The sequence below is a fragment of the Pelobates fuscus genome, chromosome 12 (assembly GCF_036172605.1).
Source record: "Pelobates fuscus isolate aPelFus1 chromosome 12, aPelFus1.pri, whole genome shotgun sequence".
NCBI lineage: Eukaryota > Metazoa > Chordata > Amphibia > Anura > Pelobatidae > Pelobates > Pelobates fuscus.
In genome coordinates, this window is record NC_086328.1 from 65,642,212 (window position 1) to 65,668,703 (window position 26,492).

The window sequence follows — 26,492 nt, forward strand, 5'->3', positions numbered from 1 at the left end:
AGCGTTCCTCTGGACCGTATCCTTTCCAGTGCACCAAGTATTGGATCTGTCCTCTGAAGACCCGTGAGTCAATGATGCTGCGTATTTCATATTCCTCATGATTGTCAATCAGAACAGGACGTGGACGTGGCACTGAGGTGGTGTAGCGATTACAAACCAACGGTTTCAAGAGAGAAACATGGAAAACATTTGAGATGCGCATGTTAGCAGGAAGATCAAGTGCGTAAGCTACAGGGTTAACCCTTCGAAGTATACGAAATGGGCCAACGTATCGGGGTGCCAGTTTTTGTGAGGGAACACGGAGGCGTAGGTTACGGGAAGACAACCAGACCCTCTCTCCGACCTGATAGGTAGGTGCAGGAAGGCGTCTGCGGTCGGCCTGGAGTTTGTAGTTCTGCATTGCGCGTTGCAAAGAATTCTGAACCTGCACCCAAGTGGAACGGAGTTCCCTGAGATGTTCCTCCAATGCCGGTATCCCCTGTGGCAAGAACGTATCAGGCAACATGGACGGTTGAAACCCATAGTTCTCCAAGAATGGGGATAGCCGGGAGGAGGCATTAATCGCAAAATTGTGGGCAAACTCCGCCCAGGGTAGCAGATCAGACCAGTTGTTCTGGTGGTCAGAAATGTAGCAACGCAGAAACTGTTCCAGTGTTTGGTTAGCTCGTTCCGCTGCACCATTGGATTGCGGGTGGTAGGCCGAGGAGAAGGAAAGCTGAATTCCCATTTGCGTACAAAAAGCTCTCCAAAATCTGGACACGAACTGGCTACCCCTATCTGAGACTATCACTTTGGGTAACCCATGCAAACAAAAGACCTCCCTGAGCAAAAATTGTTGCAAGTTCCTGGGAAGTTGGTAGTTTTTTCAAGGGAATGCAATGCGACATCTTCGAGAATCGGTCAACAACCATGAGAACGACTGTATTGCCACGGGAGACCGGAAGATCTACGATAAAATCCATGGACAAGTGGGTCCAGGGTCGTTCACCATTAGGTATGGTTTGCAGGAGACCCACTGGAGGGCATCGTGGGGTTTTATTTTGAGCGCACACAGGACAGGCAGCTACAAAAGCGGTGACATCCGAACGGAGACTAGGCCACCAAAATTGCCGGGAGACGGACCATATTAACTGGTTTTTGCCTGGATGTCCAGCTGCTTTGGGGTCGTGGTATGTACTCAATAGTTTCGTACGTAGGTTAATAGGTACAAAACAACGGCCATTAGGTTTCTCTGGAGGAGCATTACTTTGTGCAGCCAGAATCTCCTCGCCTAGGGGTGAGGTGAGGTTAGTACAGATGGTTGCCAGTATATGGTCCGGAGGAATCACAGGAGTAGGGTTTATCTCCTCTCTAGATGGAGGGGAGAACTGTCGAGACAAGGCATCAGCCCGAATGTTTTTAGTACCGGGCAAGTAAGAAACCACATAATTGAACCTTGATAGGAAGAGAGCCCATCTAGCTTGCCGGGGGGAAAGCCGCTTAGCTTCGGAAAGATATGTAAGGTTCTTGTGGTCTGTGAGGATGAGGATTGGCACTGAAGTACCCTCAAGAAGGTGCCTCCATTCTTTGAGAGCCAAAATTATGGCTAGAAGTTCTCTATATCGCCAATCTGGTAATTGCATTCCGCCGGGTTCAATTTCCTCGAGAAATACCCGCACGGATGCCTGGAGCTCTCAGGGTTAGGACGTTGAGACAGGAGGGCGCCTATTCCTGTCTCAGACGCATCGACGTCAAGAATGAATGGTAAGGCAGGGTTAGGGTGTGCCAGTATAGGAGCAGCAGCAAAGGCGACTTTGAGAGACTCAAAGGCAGTAATGGCTTCTTGTGACCAATGCTGTGGATCAGCATCTCTCCTGGTCATGTCCGTGAGAGGTTTAACCAAGGAAGAAAAGTTGCGTATGAACTTCCGATAATAATTGGCGAAGCCCAGAAAACGTTGTATAGAGCGAAGACCCGTAGGTCGAGGCCATTTTAGTACAGCCGAAAGTTTCTCCGGATCCATAGAGAATCCAGCATCTGAGATAACATATCCCAAGAATGTGACCTGTTTGCAGTGAAACTCACATTTCTCCAATTTGCAGAACAGATTATTTTCTCTAAGTCTCTGTAGAACACGAGAAACGTCTGCGTGATGGTTCGAGAGATGTGGAATGGATCAGAATATCATCAAGATAAACCACCACACATTGTTGCAGCATATCTCTCAGGACATCATTTATAAATTCTTGGAAAACCGCAGGAGCATTGCAAAGACCAAAGGGCATTACTAGGTATTCGTAATGGCCGCTCCTGGTGTTAAATGCGGTTTTCCATTCGTGGTCCTCTTTTATCCAGATGAGATTATATGCCCCTCTCAGATCAAGTTTGGTGAAGACCGTTGCTCCCTTGAGGCGGTCAAATAACTCCGTGATTAATGGAATGGGGTAGGCATTCTTAATAGTAATGCGATTGAGACCCCTATAGTCGATACAGGGTCTCAACTCGCCATCTTTTTTCTTTACAAAGAAAAAGCCGGCCCCGGCAGGAGAAGATGACTTCCGAATAAAACCCTTAGACAGTGCATCGGTAACATACTCCTCCATGGCTCTATTCTCTGCTACAGACAGTGGGTAAATCCGGCCCCGGGGAGGATTGGTACCCGGTTGGAGTTCGATACCACAGTCATACGGACGGTGTGGTGGCAGAACGCTGGCTTGACCTTTGTCAAATACATCTTGGAATTCTTGGTACTCAGCGGGTAAGGAAGAGGCAGAACATGCGCCCAAAACTTTGACCGGTTTCTGGAGACAGGACAATGTGCATTGCTGGGACCATGATAATATCTCAGCTTTGCGCCAATCAATTGTGGGGTTATGCTTCTGTAACCAAGGGTATCCCAAAACAACCTGGCAATATGGAGAGGAAATGACCTGGAATTGGATCGTCTCATGATGTAGAGCCCCTACAGCCAGAGATATGGGCACGGTTTCTTGGGTCACGTGGGTTGGCTGTATTGGTCTGCCATCGATGGCTTCGAAGGCTAGTGGGAAGTTGCGAGACTGTAAGGGTATAGAGTGCTTTGCTGCAAATGCACAATCTATAAACAAGCCTGCGGCCCCAGAATCAAGAAATGCCCGGGTTTCAATGGATGAATCAGGCCAGGAGAGGATAATAGGCACCAAGGGTTTGCGCACACATATCTCTGGGTCTGCAGAAAGACCACCCAAGATCTGCCCCTGACAGTATCTTGGGTGCGGGCCCTTTGCCGGACGAATCGGGCAAAACTTTAACACGTGACCGTGGTGTCCGCAGTATAGGCACAGACCCTCCCTCCTCCTAAAGGCTCTCTCCTCGACCGAGAGGCGTGAGAAGCCTAACCGCCTTGGCTCCACACAGACAGAGGACTCAGGACCAGGAGGCATGGGAGGTGAGGGAGGTTCGGGTGGGCAAGAAAAGCTCGGTGCCAAATTTACAAGAGGCCTCCGCAGGCGCTCCTTGGATGAGGATCTCTCTCGGAGTCTGATGTCAATTAGGGTGACAAATGATATCAGTTCCTCGAGATCTTTAGGTAATTCTCTGGCTGCAATCTCATTTTTAAACACATCGGAGAGACCCTGTGCAAAGGCAGCCACGAGAGTATCGTTGTTCCAGCCACCTTCTGCTGCCATGGTCCGGAATTCACTGGCATACTCGACAATAGTTTTTGTGCCCTGAGCATTAGACATGAGTAGTTCGGCAGTAGGGGTGGAGCGAGCTGGAATATCAAAAACCCTTTTGAAGGATGCAACAAATTCAGGGTAATTGTAAATATGCTTCTCTGCCTCCCAGAGAGGTTTTGCCCAAGCTAGGGCCTTTTCAGACAGCAAAGAAATCATGAAGTGAACTTTGTCACTGTCTGTAGGAAATGCCTGGGGCAGGTTTTCAAGGTATCCTTTAACCTGATTTATAAATTCTCTGCACTGTGCTGCCCCCAAAATACTGAGGGAGCGGGACAGACCCAGTCATTTCTCTAGCCGCTACAGGTTTGGAGGCTACAACCGGTGCTAGAACAGGAAGTGAGGCAGAGGCGGCCGCAATCGCAGGCTGGCCGGGTACTGGATCCAGATGGGCGTACTGGTCCAAATGGTGGTTCTGCTGGTCCCACCGGGTAAATAGGTTAGGTATAGGTGTCTTGCCTGTGTTATGGGCAAATGCAAATATTACAAGTTTTAGAATGAAATGTTGTATTTCTTAAACTGTGTACTTTGTCTTTAAGAGATATTGCAAACTGACAAGGTGTTAGAAATGGAACATATTGTTTTTCATAGATGTTTCTTTAAGCAATAACCTCAGTGCATAATATGTTTGCGCCATTTTGTCCCAGACGAATTACAATAACAATAACGCATAAACAAGTTTCAAGGCTATACTACGACTCTTTCAGTACACAATATACTGTGGTAACCCCAAGTTAATGGAACTTCCCCAAATCCGGGAATCTCCCACGACTGTGCACTTACGTCTTAGTATAAACAACAGATAAGCTATTCAGACTTTAAGATGCCATCTTGAACTAAGTCAGGAAAATTTCCATGACGTATACACCCTTTAGTTATGGCCTTGTATCTTTGCCAAATTAAGGGAGGTCCTAAATTGATTTAAAGTAGACAAGTTACTTTTTCATATATGAACTATGGTGACTCTAAAATGACGACACTTAAGGTATAAATAGGTGTACTTTTAAAATGTTAAGAAACAGAGGAGAGACTTGGAGACAGACGCTGCTCCATCTGAAAATGACTGAGAGGCTGACATGATGACATGATCAGAAGGGTATGTTAACCTATTAATGATATTGCAAGCATTTAATTTCATCTTATAAACTCTGCTATAATGGATTTGATATGTCTATATTTATATAATAAATATCTAAAAGACAAAATCTATTGCTTCCAAGACAATCCTTATTTTATATTGTATTCTCAATTATTTATATATGTTAAATAGAGGATCTCTTACTAACTATATAAAATTATGGCTAAGATATCTGTATGGTTAGCCCTACTAAGTTCTATGCTTTAAGACATTATAGTGGTAAATAAGGGAACCGCCAGCGGTTACACCTGTACCATCTGTATTCATGGCCCTTGCGTAATGTCAGGGACCAGGAACCAGACAGAGACCGAAGTAGATGCAAAAACACCTTTATTAATAAATAACAAATAAATAACAAAAGCAAAGTCCAGGAATCAAGCAGGGGTCAGTCACCAGAGCGGGTAGTCAGACAAGCCAGGATCAGGAGCACGGAGAGCAGCGGAGTCAGGAACAAGGCCGGAGTCAGGAACCAGGAGCAAACAGTTAACACAGGAACAAGGAGACTTCTGGGAAACAGGAAACCACGCAAGGGCAAGGAGGTTCTGGGCTTAGCTGCTTAAATAGGCAGAACTGATTAGCAGCAGGGTTGTTTACTACTCACAGGTGAGTAACCGTGGCAACAAGCAGAAGCAGCTCATAGTAATTGCAGCTGAAAACTCAATCACTGAAACAGAAAGGGTTGCTGTTTAAAACAGCAAAGAAACCCTGACACCTTACTAGGTTCCTGGATTTATTTTTGCATCCGGAATTGTACAAGTAATCTAACCAAGGGGTTATTTGCTAAACTGAGAAATGTAGCAAATTAAATTACATAATTTAGACAAAAATTGCCAAACTAGACTATATCATAATGGACATATGTTTCCAAATCATCATGTAAAATCATCATCATCATGTATGCCTAAATATTGTAATTTGGATTTTAATTTGCTATAATTCTGAGTTTAAAAAATAAACGTACGTATGTTTTAACACTATAATTGTCACTGCTCAAGTGTATAACCATCTGGAACAAAATGTGTGGGAACGCATTGCGCCGTAGAAAAATTTATTCATTGATGTTTTTTCATTGGTCAAGATTTTGTATAAATTATTTGCTGATTTGGGTAGGTCTTTTTTTTTTTTTTTTATTCTGTATTTTCATTTTACTGGATTTACAGAAAAGGAAATTGTCACAGGTTTGTGAGTCTATTGCTTTTGGTCCTTCAATCCTCCACTAGTCCTCATTCCAGATGTGCTGAATATAGTGAAAGAATTCCCTTTGTGTAACGTTTCCCCAATATAATGGACGCATCCAGTCATATTGGGTAAAAGCAGCAATTTGAACTTTATTAGGGCACACTCTGGTTTTTATGCAGTGCCCCTAGCATGGGGTTTCCAATACAAAATCACAGGGGTTTCCTTTGAGAGATAATTGAGCTCCAATTAAGCTAATCCAATTATCTCTCAAATAGGAAAACTTACATACGATTTTTACATATCACAAAAATACATGACAGCAGTATCGGAACCCCACAAAAATTATATTACCGAATAGCCCCGATCTTAGTGCACAACAAACCAAAAAAGCGCCTAGATTGGTTTGGTAAAACTAAAGTTATGTTTGTGCATATATGAACTGGCTGCCTGGTAGAGGTGGTATTGTCAGTTTCAAAAGGGGTTAATTTGATTGTATGGGAGGTCAGAGCTTACAACCTAAATTCCTCTTTGAAGCTGGGACCCCAGTAGAACTACTCTGTAAGGTGTGAGAAGTCACACATAAGTGGCCTGGAAGTCTGGTTTCAGTATAAACTAACTCTCTCATTTGCCATATCTTGATTCCCTCTTAGATAAGGAGTCCTTTGATATAAACAAGCCTTGTGTTCCAATATCATATCCAAAAGAGACATTAATACCTATCCACAGATTAATACTCAAGCCTCATTTTTATCATATTTAGAATGGGACAAGCACAATATTCTAATCAAGCCTATACATGATTTGCGAACAAGGGGACCCCAGAGAATCTGTTCAGTAACCGAATAGAAGTTAACAATTCCATTCGAAGGCAGGAGTATAATTAAGGGAACAAGTACAAGGAGTCCCATCTCCCATGACTCCACCCTTTTTGGAGAGGGTGGATAAGGGTTGCTCTAACGGGTAACCCCGTGGACGACCATAGCAGTGGAGTTATACATCTCCTTGCCCGAACAATCCATCGACATTGCAGTTGTCTTTGCCAGGCCTGTATTGAATGGTGAAATCAAAAGGTTGAAGGACTAAACTCCAGTGTAGTAGGCGTCCGTTATCCCCTGCTACTCAATTCATACAAACTAGAGGGTTGTGGCCGGTGATGACGTTGAATTCCCTTCTGTAGAGGTAGGGTTGGAACCTTTTAAGAGCCCACACCAAAGCCAGGCACTCCTTTTCAATAGCGTGCTCCCCCCACGATGCGCTGAAGATGGCTATATCGTCAAAGTAGGCACATGCAAAATCCTGTAGTCCTTCGAGTAGTAGGTCTACCAACTTCTGGAAGGGAGCGAGGTATTCTTCATCCTGAACGGCATGACCTTAAATTTGAACAAGCCGAACGTGGTGATGAAGGCAGATTTGGGAATGGCTTCAGCAGTTAGGGGAATATGCCAGTATCCCCTGCTCAGGTCGATTCGATGGTATTTGCATCGCTAGGGGTAGGCATTGGTAGTGGTTTTCTCGTTGAGCCGCCTATAATCGACACAGAACCGGGTATCCTTTTTAGGCACTAGCACTACAGGAGAGGCCCAGGGGCTGTAAGAAGTTTCTATAACGCCGAGGGCTTGCATCTCATCAAGTTCTTGACAAATATACCCTATAGGCGGGTTGGTGGAGGGGAGCCTGAACAGGGGTCTCGACTCCATGGTGGGCTAACGTGGTAGCACCAGGCCATACGGAGAACAAGTGGGGTTGTTGCTGCAGGACAGCTTGTATTTGGGACTGCTCCTCAGGGCTAAGTTGGGGTCCTAGTTGAACCTGCGTGAGGTCATTCCCATTCCAGGTTTCGGCCAGTAGGTCTGGGATCACTCGGTCCCCTGACTCGGTGTGGGATGGCGTGCTAATGACAGCGATATCTGCAGCACGTTCTAAATGCACTTTAAGCGCGTTTATGTGACATATGCATCGGGTCTGAGCTTGGGCTCCATTGGCAATTACATAAGATGTCTCCCCCTTCTTTCTACAACCCCGTAGAGATCTTCCCAGGCAGCCTGTAGCTTATTCTGCCTAGTAGGCTGTAACATGAGTAACCCCTGTCCTACCATGAACTCTCGGGCTTGGCGTGTTGGGTTTTCTGTCGGATCTGAGCAACCTGGAGATTCTTATGGGCTAGTCCCATCAACTACTTGAGTTTCTCCCAGAGCTGGACGACATACGTGATAGTGGGAGTCTCTTCGGGGTCACATTTCCCTTCCCAGTATTCTCATAGGATATTAAGAGTCCCTGAACTCTACGTCCATACAGCAGTTCGAAGGGGAAGAATCCTGTGGATCACTTCTCTATATGCGAAGAGGAAGTGGGGGAGGTACCGTTCCCAATTTCGGGGGCATTTGTTTGAGGATCCCATTGAACCTCTCACATAGACAGTTAGTGTCACGATTCTGTGAACCAAAACACACTAACATACACACAGAAAAGGTGCAGTACCGGACCTTAGAGTGGCTGGGCTAAGCACACAAAGAATAGTCAGGAGACAAGCCGAGTAAGGGGAACCAGAAGACAGAATAACGAGAGACAAGCCGAGGTCAAAGGGTAGGAGAAAGTCACAAGGTCGGATAAACAAGCCAGAGAGTACGTAAACCAGAGAGAACCACAAGTATAACAGCAATACTAGAAAGCAAAGACCACAACAGGGCAGAGAGAGACAGGAAAGGTGAGTATTTAAAGCCATTGCTTAACTCTGATTGGATAATTTCCAATCAGAGTTAACAATCACACGTGGGAGATATTTATACCTCCCACTGTGATTGAGGCACTGTGCCTTTAACGCCGGGTCAGGTGGCTGACCCCGGCATTTACAAAACTGGGCAGTCTCCCAGCGTGCAGCGTCATGCATGCTGCCGCTGGGGGACGAAGAGGAAGACGCGGGCGGCATCCGAGGCTGGGACGATGCCGCTCGCCGAGCGCACGAGGAGAAGGGGACCGCGGACGGCTGGAGGGTGAGTGCCGCGAGCGGACTGCAGCCTCCCCTCGCAGCCGCCCGCGGGATCCTGACATCACCCCCCCTCAAAGACCGCCCGGAGGGCGGGAAGCAGAAGGCTTCAAAGGAAACCGGGCAAGAAAGGAGCGGACCAAAGAGGGAGCGTGCAGATCAGAGCTCGAAACCCAAGACCGCTCCTCAGGGCCGTACCCCTTCCAATCCACCAGATATTGCAGCCGACCCATAGAAACACGAGAGTCGAGGAGGGCAGCCACTTCGTACACATCACTAGGGACAGCGCGAGGGGAAACAGGCCGCCCGAGGGGACGAGAGAACCGGTTACACAGCAAAGGCTTCAAAAGCGAGGCGTGAAACGTGTTCGGAATACGCATGGAGGGAGGCAAGTCCAGGGAGTATGAAACAGGGTTAACCCTACGTAACACCTTGTAGGGACCAAGAAATCTGGGAGCAAACTTCATTGAGGGAACCTTGAGACTGAGGTTCCTGGAGGAAAACCAAACCCTATCACCCAGAGCATACGAAGGGGCCGCACCCCTACGGTGATCAGCAAACTTCTTCCGAGCCGCTGCTGAACGAGACAGCGCAACATGGTCCTGATCCCACATCTCCCACAAAGAAGCGAGGTGCTGGTCCAAGGCGGGCATTCCCCTGTCGGAGAACGCACCAGGAAGGACAGAAGGCTGAAACCCATAAGCAACCACAAAAGGACTTAAGCCAGTAGACGAATGAGACACCGTATTACTGGCAAATTCAGCCCACGGAAGGAGGCAAGACCAGTCGTCCTGGTGCACATTAGTGAAGCAGCGCAAATACAATTCCACAGACTGATTAGCACGTTCGGCTGCACCATTAGATTGCGGGTGATAGGAGGAAGCGAACGACAAGGAGACCCCCATCTCAGCACAAAAGCCCCTCCAGAACCGAGAGACAAATTGAGGGCCCCTGTCAGATACGATATCCCGATGTATCCCATGTAAGCAGAACACTTCCTTGGCAAACACCTGAGCAAGCTGAACCGCAGAAGGCAGTTTCTTAAGCGGAATAAAGTGTGCCATTTTGGAGAACCTATCCGTCACAGTTAATATCACTGTCTGCCCATCAGAAGGAGGAAGGTCTACAATAAAATCCATGGATAAGTGGGTCCATGGTGTCTTGGGTACAGGTAGAAGCATCAGTAGACTCAGGGGTCTCACATTAGAAGACTTACACTGCGTACAGACCCGACAAGCCTGTACAAAATCCACCACGTCTCGCTTAAGTGAAGGCCACCAGAACTGTTGAAGGAGGCCCTTATAAGTCTTGGTAACCCCCGGATGACCATCAGTTTTGGCGGAGTGAAATAAAGTTAACAACTTCTTTCTGTCATTTACCTTAACGTATAGTTTACCAACAGGCTTGGGTTTGGTATGTCTTAATGCTATCAAGGAAAGGAGATGAGATAACCAAACGGGTAGCAGCTATTATCTGAGATGCAGGTACAATAGGTTCGGGAGTGGGGTTAACAGATTCTAAAGGTTCATACTGTCGAGAGATAGCGTCAGCTTTGGCATTACGTCAACCAGGTCTATATGTAATAACGTATTGGAAGCGCGAAAGAAATAGAGACCATCTAGCCTGCCGGGCGAACAACCTTCTAGCATCTGCTATATAGGAGAGGTTCTTATGATCTGTTATAACCATAATTTTTAGGGGAAAGTAAGACGTAGGGAAGGCGAAAATGGGAAATATGAGTTACGTACATATAAGGGATTAAGAATTAAGTGAGGGGTAGAGAGACATTAGAAGGGTAGGAGTATGGGAGGGAGGAATAGAGCAAAGTTCCTGAGATCACACTCAGATATAGGAAATAAGTGAGGAGAGAAGACAAGAGGGAATCAAGATTTTAAGAAGGTATGGCTTTGCAATATAAAAAAAGCAAAAGTGTGTGCCTGAAAATCAGAATATTGATTTGCAAAGTTTTAATGTTAATTAAGGGATGAATTTTAGAACAAAATATGCATTTAGCTTTGGTAACTGAATATCAATTCTTTTACTGATACATAGTTCTTTAAGTGCTAGGTATATGCCCTTAAAGGAACATTCCACACTACAGCCCACTTTACTGGTTATGGTGCGATGAGTGCCCTGGTGCCATCTCACAGTTATTTATCAAACCATTTCAGATTGATTTGACAAATTATCAGGTACCCATGAATTAGATCTCCTACTGGAGAAACCTGATGGCCCCACTCAGCTAAGCATTTTCAATAGGGATGTGCATTGTCAAAAAAATTGGTTTGGTTCAGCACTTCCGAAAATTCAGGACTTCGGCACTTTGGTTCGGTTCGGCACTTCCGAAATTCTAGATTTCAGCCCTTTTCTCGGTTCGGCACTTCCGAAGCCCGGGTCTTTGGCAATTCGGGACTTCAGGACTTTGGCAATTTCATAACCCTACCCCTAACCCTACTAGGGGTGGGGGTAGGGTTAGAGGAAAGTTGGGATTAGGGGTAGGGTTAGAGGAAGGCTGGGGTAAGGGATAGGGGTAGGGTTAGGGCTAGGGTTAGGAGTAGGGTTAGAGGTAGGGTTAGGGTAAGATTCCTGTCATCATTCCCTTAATTTTCCCTCCCTCTCCTGTTTTGCCACTTTTCAGAAATCTGAAGCACTTCAGCACTTCCGAAATTCGGCAATTTGGTTCAGTTCGGCGCTTCCGAAATTCGGCAATTCGGGACTTGGGCAATTCGACACTTGTTCGGTTCGGTTCAGCACTTCGGACATTTGGAAGTATCCAAATTACCGGAACTCGTCCGAATATAAATTTGGACGGAAACTAATTGCAAATGTCTAATTGTCAATACATGGCTAGATTCACTACCTGAGTGCACTCTCAGCAGAGCAAACCTGATACTTCTGCAGGAAAATGCTGGAAACAGGGGCTGCAGTTAGCAAATTAACTGGGATGGCACTGGGACATTCCTGGCACCATAAACACTTTTTTTTTTTTTTTTAGTGGTTATAACTTTATTGGTTTAGGATGCTAGACCCCTTTTCAGTTTTGTTTCATTTAAGATCCTCATGGAAAGCACAGTCCGTTTTTTTCTCTACTTGATCCTCTTAGATTCATCGGTCTTGCATTCTCGTTGTATCAAACCACCTCCAATGTGCATATAAAAAGAGTGAGTACTGATATATATAGTACCCTAAACCTATATATATATATATATATATATATATATATATATATATATATATATATATATATATATATGCACTTCCAGGCCCTATTTGCTTCTATATTGAAGAGGAGAGTGCAAGTTCGACCTCTGGCAGCGTCTTTTTGCGAGCCGTGAGAGAGCATTGTGAATATTGCCATGGCAAATGCTAATACTGGCAGAAACATTAAGCTGTATCAGCTTAATAATATTTATTTGATACAGAGTAGTTTTATTATATGTATTGTTAATATAGTCATAGGAACACTATAGGGTCAGGAACACAAACATGTTAAAAACACCTTCTAGCCTCCCTAAATATAATAAAATCTTACCTTTGCTCTAGTTTGCTGGGGCTGGCTCTGCCCCTGATCTGCCTCCTTGGCTGACCTCATCAGAAGAAATGATCTCAGTCAATCACAATGCTTTCCCATAGGAAAGCATTGGATTGACTGAGATTGTCAATTCTGGTGATCTCAGCCAAGAAGGTGGGCCAAGGGTGGAGCCAAATGCCACCCTGGCCCATCAGCATCTCCTCATAGAGATGCATTGAATCAATGACTATATTGTCCCTTGAAAAGCACTGTCACTTTAATTATTTAGTTAATGCACTTTATCTATTAAATTGTGGTTTTGTTCATATATTTCAAATTGTATATTTTTACTTATGCACTTATATTAAATAATTTTAATACACTTCAGTTAAATAAACTTAGCACAGGCACTATATAGACAGTAAGTATGGTAGATAGTATGTCTGTCTGCCATGTTAAAATTAGTAGTGGTAACAAATCTAATAAAATCTCCTTATGGAAGAAAGTTCAGAGTGACAATCTGTAAACATAAATCACATATTAACTGGCACTAAGCATTTTAGTGATGAACAGATGAAAGTTGCAAAGTTTCATCTTCACTTGCTGACCAAGTCATCCACGTAACTCTCTTTTGTCTCTTTCCCTGCACAGTGGTTTGTCCTCTGCCATGTATGAATGGTGGACAATGCTCTTCAAACAATCACTGCCTCTGCCCGCCTGATTTCACAGGCCGGTTTTGCCAACTTCCTGCAACAAGTGGAGGAGCAAGAAATGCAGGAGAGGTGGGCGAAGGGGAAGGTATGGAGCCATCCTCAGGAAAGCATGCAGTGTACGCAGTGCAAGTCATCACTGGAGAAGATGAACCAGATGGCAGGGGAGCAAAAATAAGCCAGTCAGCTCTCACTGTCCCACTTGGCCCAGGACACAGCTCATCTGAAGGTATTGCTCTATTACATATTAGAAATGATGAGGGCCATTAAAATCTCTGGCCTTGTCTTCTTACAATTGCCTTTTCATGTAATTTTTAGACACCCATTCACAATTTCTATCACAATCTTTTCTACTTTCTTTTCCTTTACAATTATTATTCTCCCACTCATCCTGTTGCAGTTATTTATTAAGCTAAAGTGGTTTTGGTGCATAGACTGAGCCATCAAATAAGTGTAAATTAGGAGATAAATCAAGCAACCTCATAAAATCTGTTATACATTTTTAATAATGCATTATACTTACTTGCTCTTTAACCCCTTGAGGACCAAGCTTCTGGAATAAAAGGGAATCATGGCATGTCACACATGTCATGTGTCCTTAAGGGGTTAAAGGAACACTACAGCATTAGAAATATAAACGGGTACCTCCTTGGCTGAGTTTGATATCAGCCAATCCAATGTTTCCCCATAGGGGAACATTGTAAGGTAACTGTGCATGCACGGCAAAACTCTGTGCTGCATCAATGAAATACTAGAACTACTGAACTGTCTTATTGCTGCAATATAAACAACGCAGTTTCTCTAAAATGAGATTAATTGGTCTGGCTGCCTATAGTGTTCCTTTAACCATCCCAGATTAATTAGTAATCTATAAACTCAATACTAAGCATTGATATATGTTCCGAAAAAAATCTGACTTTTTAATGTCTAACTGAGATTATATTAGATATGTTTGGTCATTAACATGTTACACAAGTTTATATAAGATTCTGTGATAGTCATATAATAAGATAGTTCATGAATAATCATTGATATAGTTTAACATTCTCATGGTAATTCACTAAAAACTAGATTTTGTTTGAATGGACAACGTTCAGTGAAAATTCCAACTGGAATGACAATTCTTATATTTAAAGGGACACTATAGTCACAGAACAACTACAGCTTATTGTAGTAATAGCAGAGTCCATAGAGCAGGAGTAAATGGAACAGTTTACATTGAGTAGACTTTATGAACCCAGATAATGAATATGTAGAGAGAGACTGTTAATCCTTTTAGAATGGTAGTAGCAAATCCGGGTCCAAAGGGCAGGAGAGGTCAGCAAAGTCGGTTATTCAAGCAGAAGTTGTTACACAGTGTTTTAAATCAAGCAGGGAGCTAAGCCAGCACTTTTGATTCGGAGGAAACAAAATAACTCAGTGTTTCCTCTTTTGCGCGACTTACCTATAAAGCGGGGAAAGATCACATCATAATAGGCACGGAGATTTCGATAGGCAAAACCCAAAAGTAACTTCGAGGGCTTGCAGGCTAGGTAAGTCCTGACAATTGGCTCACATAATCACTTCTGATAATGTCAGCCAAGCAGACAGATCAGGGACAGAGGCAACAACTGCAGACTTGAATACAAGTAAGATTTTACTATATTTAGGGAGGCAGGGGGGAGTCAGGAGGGCTAGATGGTGGTTTTAACACTATAGAGTCAAGAATACATGTTAGTGTTCCTGAACCTATAGTGTTACTTAAATAATGCCAATTCCCATCAGAATCTCTATCTTTCAGTTGAAAGCGTTCAATGTCTGGTTTAATATTTGTGCTTTTTGCATCTGAACATTATACAAATTATAGGATATGGAATATGTAAGAAGCACCAATGCTAAAGTGAGAGTCTATTAGTTGGTAGACACTTCCTGTCCAGCCTCATACACAGACAGAGGAGGAGCTTGGTTTTACACTATAAACTATAACACTCCTGGAGCTCTACTATTAAGCATAGGACGGTGACTGGGCTACAAAAAACAGTTGCTAAGGCTCCTGGTACTTATTTCCCCTCACCAGCCCACCTAAGCTCCAAAAATGCACATTATAATTATTGAAAACAGACACTCCCTAGTGGATATGATCATATAGCAGGGAGATCTCTTAATGATCTCAGGCACTAAGTGTTTTCGCTGTCGCCTAATAGGTTATTCAGCTCTACAAATATCTGACTAATCCTTGTGGGAGCACAGGTCCCAGGTGGTTGTCTATTCTGCCTAATATGTATTCCAGCTCTGTAAATATCTGACTATTGCCTGTTGCTTCATAGATATACAATTGAAGGAAGCTGCAAAACAAAGAAGTGTGCAGTTTGTTTAAAGGAACACTATAGTCACCTAAATTACTTTAGCTAAATAAAGCAGTTTTAGTGTATAGATCATTCCCCGGCAATTTCACTGCTCAATTCACTGTCATTTAGGAGTTAAATCACTTTGTTTCTGTTTATGCAGCCCTAGCCACACCTCCCCTGGCTATGATTGACAGAGCCTGCATGAAAAAAAAAAAAAACTGATTTCACTTTCAAACAGATGTAATTTACCTTAAATAATTGTATCTCAATCTCTAAATTGAACTTTAATCACATACAGGAGGCTCTTGCAGGGTCTAGCAAGTTATTAACATAGCAGGGGATAAGAAAATCTTAATAAAACAGAACTTGCAATAAAGAAAGCCTAAATAGGGCTCTCTTTACAGGAAGTGTTTATGGAAGGCTGAGCAAGTCACATGCAGGGAGGTGTGACTAGGGCTCATAAACAAAGGGATTTAACTCCTAAATGGCAGAGGATTGAGCAGTGAGGCTGCAGGGGCATGTTCTATACACCAAAACTGCTTCATTAAGCTAAAGTTGTTCAGGTGACTAGTGTCCCTTTAACCCCTTAAGGACCAAACTTCTGGAATAAAAGGGAATCATGACATGTCACACATGTCATGTGTCCTTAAGGGGTTAAGTAATAGACTATAACCTCTTACCAGAAGATAAGCCAGTATGTGGTTTCAGCTTGTGGTCTACCAGTCAGTTAAGCAATATAAAAGAAAACATTCCTGTAAATTCTGCAGTATGTGCATATTAGTACACTCAATTATTTCCTTACAAACTGATGTATACACAGGCCTAACATAGAGGGGCAGATATACTCCTATTACCTGCTCGCCATGGAAGGAGTAGTGAAACATCAACATTTTCTGTACCAACTCCATAATTATTTTCCCACAGACAAAGCCATGTGTGAACTGGGATTAGTAAATTATATAATGTTATTGATCAGAAAACCGTACTTGACACGAAAGTTATTGATAAATGGAAACAAAAAGAACATCATATGGTCCAACTCAAGGTTAAATCAGGTTCACAGCAAACGTTGAACAATACTTTGTAGCTGGTATGTAATTCTGCCAGCAGGTATACCTGGGGTTATAATAGCTAGAGAGATATGTCAGAGAGGTTAAAGGTTGTTGTTTTTTTGCTATGAAAAGTTGACATAACACCTGTACACCCGTTATTGAAGTGAACATTTTACTACATTTTGTACTTTTTTTTGCAATGTTGATGAGAAAAAAAACGTTATTGACTAAAGTGTTTTTTTGTTTGTAATTCAAAGTGCATTCAAACAGAATTAAAAATTTTAAGCAACATTGGAGAAAAAAAAAGGTTCAGCTATTTTGGCCTGAATTTGAATAACATTATATTATCAGAAATGATCTAAACCCGCAGTGCTCAAGTTTTAATGGGATACTGTAGGCACCATGACCATTTTAACTTCTTGAAGCGATTCTACTGCTCGAGTCTGGGGTGTCCGGCCCTGTTAAATGGTTTACTTACCGTTTAGCAGACATGCTCAGTGTTGCCCCCAATAACATCATGGCAGAGGAAGTATTTTACTGTGTCTTTTGCCATGCCAGTGATAGGCCAAGAGCATTAGACTTGCACATGAAAAAATTTGTTTTGCCAAACCATATTTTCCAAAATAAATTTTTGTTTAAAAAATAAAAATGAGCCAATCAATAAATTTAAATATTATGTATATATTTTGCAAACCAACAAAACATTTTTTGTAAACTAAACATAACTTTTATTAACCCCTTAAGGACACATGATGGAAATATTCCATCATTACTCCCTTTTATTCCATAAATTGTGTCCTTAAGGGGTTAATATAATACAATCAATAGAATAGCAAATAAAAAAAAAGAGGAGCCCTATATCTAAAATTCAAGTCAAAAAGGACAAAAAGGCGGGGCCGGGCCGCCGAGCCGAGCGGCAGCCATCCTTGCTGGCTCCGGCACCAAGCGACACAAAACGCCCGAAAAAGGGCACAAAACCTACCACCATACTCACGGAACAACGAGCAATCAAGAGGTGAGACACCCGGGAGCACAGAGCCGTGATACCGACCCGACAGGCAACGCCATCGGCGCACGGCAAGCCCTAGAAGCCCTAGAAGCCTGAGGCACGCTACACAAGCAGGCAACAGGAGGAGGAGAAGTAGGAGAAAGTGAAACGGCGCGGTCCCGTTCCCCCCCCACCCGGGCCAGGGGGGGTGATCCCGGCCCAAGAGTCAAAGCTTCAGATACTGGAGATGGGGACATGCCAGACACACAAGGTATGCCCACGTTGAGCTAAAATGGCCGACGAACGTTCTACGTCAATACAGCGAGGGGTAACCTGCGCGCACGTGGCGGAGGCCCAGGCTGAGAAATCCCAGCCCCTAGAGCGGAGGATCCCATGACTGAACTCCAAAGGCGGCGGACCGGTCGGCATGGAGCCGGCTCTGACCTCTGGATTCGGGGGTGGTCTGGAGAATAAGCCCGCACTTCTGTGAGCCCTGTGGCGCTAGAGGGCGAGGGCCCCACGGCGGATCGGTGGCCGGGGGGGGATGCACACCGGCGCCATGTATGAGACCGGAGGCGGGAGAGGCAAGTCAGGGCTGAAGCTCCAGGGGGGCTCTGCTGCAGCTGGGGAGGTGCAGGAGGCCGGAGCCCTGGCTGATCCTACGGGGGGGAGAAGCTAGACAACTGTGGCCTCTGAGTGCCCACAGAGCGGTGGAGCTTACCGCAGGCACGGACGCAAGCCTTGGAGGGGAAGGAGGGGGACCTGCTGTGATAGGAGAAGCTGGGGGGACTCAGGTGGGGCCAACTGACCCACTGAGCGCACACAAACCCCGTAATAACCTACGGCGCAGCCATGCTGAAGGGAAGCCCACGGACACACTAATTAGGCAGTTGGAAGCCGAGCACTGGACAGTCCTCTCCCACAGGGCGTCAAATCACCCGCTCCAGTGAAGCGACTCAAATTTTTCCTTTTTTACCTTCTTTTTTCCTTTATTTTTTTTTTTTTTTTTTATTATTAAGTACGTTTTGAAACTCCTAAACATGCAATAGCATATCTATAAATTCTTATACCTGCGTTGTTTAAGTAGCTACGTTCTGCTCCTGATAGAAGCGCTATGGAATGAAATCGGTAGCATAGTCGCTTACTACCGTGTACATGACAACCTGATAGCTCCATTATCTATTACTGCACAGCAGCTTAATACTCCTAATGCTTAAATGTTTGCAAGTTATTTCTACTATTTGTATACCTACTTCATAGCACACATATTGAGCAAATCATGAAAACAAAGTCATAATGCTCATAACTATGATTTACTATGCACCGCTTTGGCCACAAAAGAGTTAAAGCACTCATGTTAACTATACTGAGTACAGCAAGTTAAATGTGTTAAACATGCCACCTCTCCTTATTGGGGGAGCCCGTTTGCATTTCATATGATTTGTTTAAGTTTTTTATATGTTTTATGTATATAGAATCTAAAGGCAGTCACACTGTGATAATTAGCCCCTTGCTCTTTGACATATTGTAAGCGAACAATAGGAAGATAGTGCTAGCTCAAATACAAAGAAGGTTCCTTATACTGGAAACTTAATCGCATGCTCAGACAGACAGAATCAGCCTATGCAATGAAGTGTAGGGTAATGCTTTTGTAGATGTACTGCACTATGTTTGATGATAGCTGAAACTCGCCTGTTAGAATCATAACCTACGAGGTGCTAATACCGAGCTCTATGTAAAGAGTAAATTTCTGTATCCCTTAGCTGTAATAGCACCACCAGCAATAGCCTGCGTAACGTAGTAAGACCACTCAGCCTAACAGTGCATTCACCTATCTATGTATTGCTCGTTTATTTTGACTTCAATGCCTCTGCGCAGGCAACGAAATGTTATTTTTACCGATTCATAAAATGTCTTCCTACGCACTCTTGCGACTCTAATAAACAAATTCAAAACAAAAAGGACAAAAAAATTAAATAAAAATAGGCTCAGTCTGTATTATTAGCACACCCAAGTATAAGGCTGAAAGTTAAAACAATGTAACAGTTGGCAAACTTGGTGCGTTTCACTACTCAAGTTGCTCTTCAGGGGGGAGAGTGTCAAAGACTTGCTTGGCCGGTAAAATGCATGTTGGGGCCCTACCGCTGCCTTATGAGTTGCCATTCCGGACCACTTCTATACTTTGATTTTCTTTTGACTTACTATACTACATCCTCAAGGTTGCAGTTATATTTTTTCTCTTCTGTTAGTTCTAAGCCTACTTACTACCTGGAGTATGGTACCAGCTAGTTAACAAATAGCTTATAGAACAGTTTAGTCTAATAGATGGGATAGGTACCCTTGAAGGCATGATAAGGGGGATCTCAGCCCTTGTTAGTTCAATTACAAATATAGGTTTTCATTCCCTCACCTACATATCCAAACAGACTATTTTGCTGTTGCCTGATGTCTACCAGCGGGGTCTACTTATCTCTATCAGTTAATGTTTTTTATTTTAGCACTCCCTTGCTCTATGTACTCTATGCTGCAACTTATATAAGAAAATGGCTTAATTTCCCCTTTTATCTGTTAGACATGTATAAGCAGCAACAATTGGAAATGCTTTATGCTTACCACAATATTTTGTACATTTTGTTACGTATTACATTGTTTAACTGTCAGTCTCATTTTCGAATGTGCTAATAATACTGACTGAGCCTATTTTTTGTCCTTTTTGACTTTGAGATAATAAAGGGCTACTCTGCTTTTTAACCACTAATTTCACTAGTCTATTATTGATCTTATAGTAATAAAGTTATGTTTTAATTTACATACACTCTTGGTTATTTTCTTGTTGGTTTGGTTTATTCTGGAATCTGGAATTTGCTAAATTAGCTCATCTTTTCCTATGTATTATGTATATATTTTGCAGTACACTTATAAGAGCACTTCCCTCCATTTGGTTCAGAGATAAAGTAAGAAAAAGTAACAAATAGAGGCAATTCCAGGCATTATAACCATTTCAATCAGTTGTAAGGTTTTTTTTTTTTTAGTTTTTTTTATAAGTGATTTACCATTTAATTAACATTGACATTCAAATAACAACAGATTCTTTGAGATTTTCATTTATATCCAGATTGGATGTTTGAACTACTTGTGGTTCTTGCTCAAAGAAACAGGTTCACTTAGCATTGTATAAAATCCATTCACAAGAAAAACAGATATATTTAAATGTAAAAGGGGCTGTGATCATAAAATTAACATACTCAAAGCTCATCACACTTGGTTTTGTCATATAGTCAATATTCTACCTTCTCGAGTTTCTATATTTCTATCACAAACCTCTTTAACTTTTTTTATGGTACACGTACATTATAAGCTCACTGAAGTGCAGCATTACAGGGTTATTTACTAAACTATGATTTGTGAGGAATTCAAAGTGAACGTAAAATTTTGGGCCAAAAGAGCCAAACTGATAACAAAGTTGATATGGATTTTTTTTTAAATGTAGCTATTGTTGTCTAAAGTGTCAAACTAACATACAACACATTCTTTTTTGGGGGGACTGGCTCAAATGATCCTTACATGGAACCTATGGTGACAATTCAATAAAAATACAAATAATCAAAATATATCAGAAAACATACGGGGAATTATAATAACACAATAACGTATCTACAAAGGGGTGAGAAAGTCAATAACCAACACAAACTATCTCTCCTGCCTGCAGAATTAACAATATGCAAATCTACCTGAATATGCTAATTAACAAGCTTTGCTATACAGCTGTTTGCAAATAGCTGTTGCTATCAACAGAGGGCACTATACAGGCACCATAGCCAAATCCACTTAGTTGCATCAGAAGGACAGAGGGCACACAAAACAATTAACAATATGCAAACACATTATAAACACGCTGCACCTACAATGGGTACAGGGTGACTTAGACATAGGAACAACTTAGGAACCTTTGTAAAGTGTCCTTCTGCTCTCAGTGATGGTGACTACCGTCACAAAAGGTTATTAACTGAGGTCAAATAGCTGAGGTTGCAGTATGTCTGACTTTTTCCAAATCAGCTATTTTGGTCCTTAATTTTAAATTCACTTTTAATTCACACTTTAGTGAATAACCGTTTTAGTGATTGGCCCTGTTAAAAGGTCATAGATATAATAATGATCCCAAGGCACACCAAAGTTTGCACATAAAAAAGCGTTTATTCATGCATAGAAAATACATCAATAGGTTTCGACAGAAAGAAAGTGCCAATACCACAATAATAATAAAGTGCTAAATGCAAAACCCTTTAAATAGGTATATTGACCAAGAGCAGGAGAAATTAAAACCCTGACCTTTCGGCTCTGAAGCCTTTCTCTGGGGGACCTGTTAAAAGGTAGAACAGATTTCTGGCTCTCCTCGCATGAGACAAGCTTCACTTGATAAATCTGGGTCTTAGCCAAAATGACAGCTCAGTGTGTTCTAATGAAAGTACTCCTTGTAGTCATTTGAGGACATCCTCAAAACCTATATTCAACCTGAAGGTTGAGGTTCAACATTGGTAAAGCTGCATAGTTTAACAGCATAATTACTACTCCAGTGGGAAGCAAATCCACAAGGGTTTAAGGATATTCCTCCTTCAGTACGTATGAATAAATAAACAGGCTAGTAATTTTCATTGACACTCTCTGTGGCCCCATAATTTTGTACTTTGGTTCTACAGTATCACATGGAAAGAATCACCGAATAATTTTAAAGGCACTGTGTTGATATTTGTGATAAGAAATAGATTTTCTTTATTGACCCCTGTCTTAATTATAATTAGTGATGTCGCGAACATAAAATTTTCCGTTCGCGAACGGCGAACGCGAATTTCCGCAAATGTTCGCGAACGGGCGAACCCGGCGAACCGCCATAGACTTCAATAGGCAGGCGAATTTTAAAACCCACAGGGACTCTTTCTGGCCACAACAGTGATGGAAAAGTTGTTTCAAGTGGACTAACACCTGGACTGTGGCATGCCGGAGGGGGATCCATGGCCAAATTCTTATGGAAAATTAAATAGTAGATGCAGAGTCTAGTTTTAATCCATAAAGGGCATAAATCACCTAACATTCCTAAATTGTTTGGAATAACGTGCTTTAAAACATCAGGTATGATGTTGCATCGATCGGGTAGTGTAAGGGTTACACCTGCTTCACAGTGACAGACCAAACTCCCCGTTTAACGCACCGCAAACAACCGCAAACACCGCAACCGCACAAGGTTGGATACCAAGCTAGCCATGTCCCGTTCCTTGTCCTCACTGATGTTGATGTAGATTAATTTAGAAATAAACAAATATGTTTAAATGAAATACAGGGTGATGGTGAAGCGCTATATTTAACTTTAAGATGTGGAAACACGAGATAATTCAGAAGAAGTGTGAATGTACCTGAATAAGATTGTTTCTTGAAACCTTAACCTTGATATAATTTCCTTAAAAGTATAAACACAAAAAACATATCATAGCGTAAAACTGTAAAATATGCAATGCAATATCTATATGAGAAAATTCCCACTCACACTCTGAAGAGCCAAAAGATTTTAGCTCAGTTCTTGCGCATGCAGGGTCCGTAAAAGGCGACCCTCACCCTTCTTGGGAACCTTTATCCTTCTTATTATCAATCTAGGATACAGAGCATATATAGTGCAGTACCTTTAATATATTTATAAAATCGATAAAATATTAGATGAGGTACTCACAAACCCAGAGCCTTCGGAATAGGCTCAATGGAACAGCTTGTGTGGTTCAGGACCACACACCTTCTTTCTTGTAGCAGGAAAAAATTTTTGCCAAATAGTATTTAGGTAAAAAAATATATTTATTACACTATCACTTTAAAACAGTATCTATACAAATATTCACTATATAGGCAAAAAATAAAAGAGTCCAATAATTGAAGTTTCCAGGACGCGTTTCGCCAAATAGGCTTCCTCAGCTGGATCAAAAAGTCTTTGTGAAGATCCTTGGACTGGTTCCTGCTTTATATACCTTTCTTGTAGTTCAAATAATTGCTCTATGGGCTCTTTAATTTCGCGGGCTATCGTCATGGCAACGGCGATGCCCTGCGTGTCAAGCCTCTTTTGCATTTTTGCTTCCGTGTTCGTCACTTCCGGTATGACGTATTTCCGTTGTTTTCATGCGTTCCACCTTGCGGTTCATTCGTAGGTGTTTCCGGATCGGCATAATTACAGAGGGAGAGAGGATGAGAATACATTCCGAGAAAGTTCAATAACATATTCTTTTTTTTAAACTTATATCGGTATGATACATCGTAATCTTTGTTTTCATATTCTATGATTCGTTCTCTTTGATAATACATATTGTGATGCTTTAAGTTTTATCAATGTTTATCTCACAGACTATATATGTATGAATGCTTATTTAACTTTGAATAAAAGATATATACTCTCATTATGAATGGCTTTCTATACATTTGTAATTCTTAAAGGTATCAATTGTATACACTTTTATCTTTTTTAAAAATATTTCTTAAAAAATTTAAAATATCCATAAGAATAGACCACTTTAAGTGCAATTTGTGTACTTATCCTAGTATCAAATGAGACATGAAGCATTTCTAGACCTAGGATGGATCAATAAATTGTGCAGATTAAGACAAACCACTATGGGGTTTAGGGTACAGTATGTTTTAAAATTAATTACGTAACTGAAAGTGCACAGATTAAAACAAACCACTTAAGGTGCTTAGCATGGATTTAAAATACATAATATTAAAAAGTGATGAACGTGATGTTTTATATAAACGAAATACTTTCCCCTTAAAATGCTTCATAAAAGTCAGAGTCGTCACCATAATACATAACACTATAAAACTAAGAGATGTGTCTCTCAACATATGTTGTTATTATAAAAATAAATACCATAAAAAAGTGTATAGAACATATATATACGGGAAAAAAAAAAATATATATACGGGAAAAATGGACAGAGGAGGAGAGGGGGCAGGAGGGTGGGGGTCTATTTAAGGAAATGGCACATCTCAAAATCTGCGTTCAACCCGTTTGGAATTAGGGTGTTAAGTTTAAAAATCCACTCCATTTCTTGCTTGCTCATTTTTGCATCGAAATTTCCCCCCCTCCAGTCCTTATCTACTTTTTTTATGCCTAGAAATGTAGTATTTTTAAACTCACAGTTGTGGAAAGATTTATAATGCAATGAAACACTATGGTTTTCAAATCCTTTTGTAACATTCCTGCCATGTTCCTCTATTCTGATGTGTAGGGCTCTAGTAGTTTTTCCCACATAGTAGAGGCCACAAGGGCATATTAGTGCATAAATCAAGTTCTTCGAGTGGCAAGTTAGCAAATCTTTAATAGGATACTCTGTGCCATCTTTATTCGTAAACATTTTTATATGTCTCTTTTTATTTGTGGTTCTTTTGCAGGCCAGGCATTGGCCACAGCCAAAGAAACCTTTATCGGAATTAAAGAATGAGTTTTCTGTTTTTTTCTTTCTTATGAAACTTGATGTCAGGGTTGTACGCAAATTGTTTACCCCTCTATGTATGAACTTGGGCTTGTCTGGGAGGAATGTTTTGACAGTGGGGTCTTGAAGTAGAATTGGCCAAAATTTAGAAATGATCTTTCTTACTTTAAAATTATCCGTACTAAAATTACATATAAAGGGTATTTCTTTCATTTGGTTTTCTTTTTTCTCTTTATATATTAAAAGGCTGTTTCTTTCCACTCCCTTCACTTCCTCTCTAGCTTTTTCCAATTTTTGTTCGTTGTATCCCTTTTCTAAAAAATCGTGTTTAATCTTGTCTGATTGGGTTTTAAAAACCTTCAAATCAGTGCAGTTCCGCCGAATTCTTAAAAATTGGCCTTTCGGAGCGTTTTCCAGCCATGGTGAAAAATGACAACTTTCTCTTTCTATGTAACTATTTGCTTCTACGGTTTTAAAATGGTTTTTAGTTTTGATGGTATTGTTCTCTATATATATTAAAAGGTCTAAAAATATAACTTCTGTTTTACTCCAATTACTCGTAAGTTTTATTCCCCATGAGTTAAAATTCAAAAAATTCAAAAATTCTATAAGATCTTTTTCTTCTCCCTTCCAAATAAAGAGAATGTCATCGATATAGCGGCCATAGGTGACCAAGTTCTCCCTCCAGCTATGTGGGCCATAAATAAATGTGTCTTCCCAATGGGCCATAAACAAATTTGCATAGCTGGGGGCAAACTTGGTCCCCATGGCCGTACCATTAATTTGTAAATAAAATTCCTCGCCGTACCAGAAAAAATTGTTGTTTAAAATTAGTTCAATCCCTTCTAAAATAAATTCCATTTTTTTCTCGGTTAGATCTGAAAAATTATTTAAACGGTGTTTTACTGCATTCCATCCGTATGTATGGGGAATATTACTGTAAAGTGCTGCTACATCGCTTGTCACTAAAAAATAATCTTCATTCCAAATACATTTATTTAAAAGATTTAAAACCGTAATCGTATCCTTTATATAAGAAGTGGTATTTTTTACTAGAGGTTGAAGGTGTAGGTCCACATAATGGGAAAGTCTACTAGATATAGAGTCTATCCCTGCCACTATAGGTCTCCCTGGGGGATTGTTAACATCTTTGTGGACTTTAGGTAAGAAATAAAAAACCGGAGTTTTAGGGTACTTGATATTTAAAAAGCTAAATTCTTTTTCATTTAATATATTCGACTCTAAACCCTTATTTAAAAACTTCTGAAACTTAAAATTCATCTCATTTCCAGGATTGTAGTTTAACTTTTTATAGGTGGTGTTATCTGCAAGTATTCTTTCTGCTTCCTTCTCATAGAATTCTTTAGACATAAGGACTGTTCCCCCTCCCTTGTCTGCTGGTTTAATAACCAGGTTTGAATCTGTTTTTAAATCTTTTAAAGC

General features: G+C 41.6%; 1 protein-coding gene across 1 annotated transcript in view; it reads left to right on the plus strand.

Moving 5' to 3' along the window:
- Positions 1 to 26,492, plus strand: part of LTBP3 (latent transforming growth factor beta binding protein 3) — a 275,491-nt gene that overhangs the window by 11,957 nt on the left and 237,042 nt on the right. Inside the window, exon 2 of the mRNA XM_063437804.1 lies at positions 13,158 to 13,445. Coding sequence (XP_063293874.1) covers positions 13,158 to 13,445 — 288 coding nt within the window. The remainder of the gene's footprint in view (positions 1 to 13,157; positions 13,446 to 26,492) is intronic.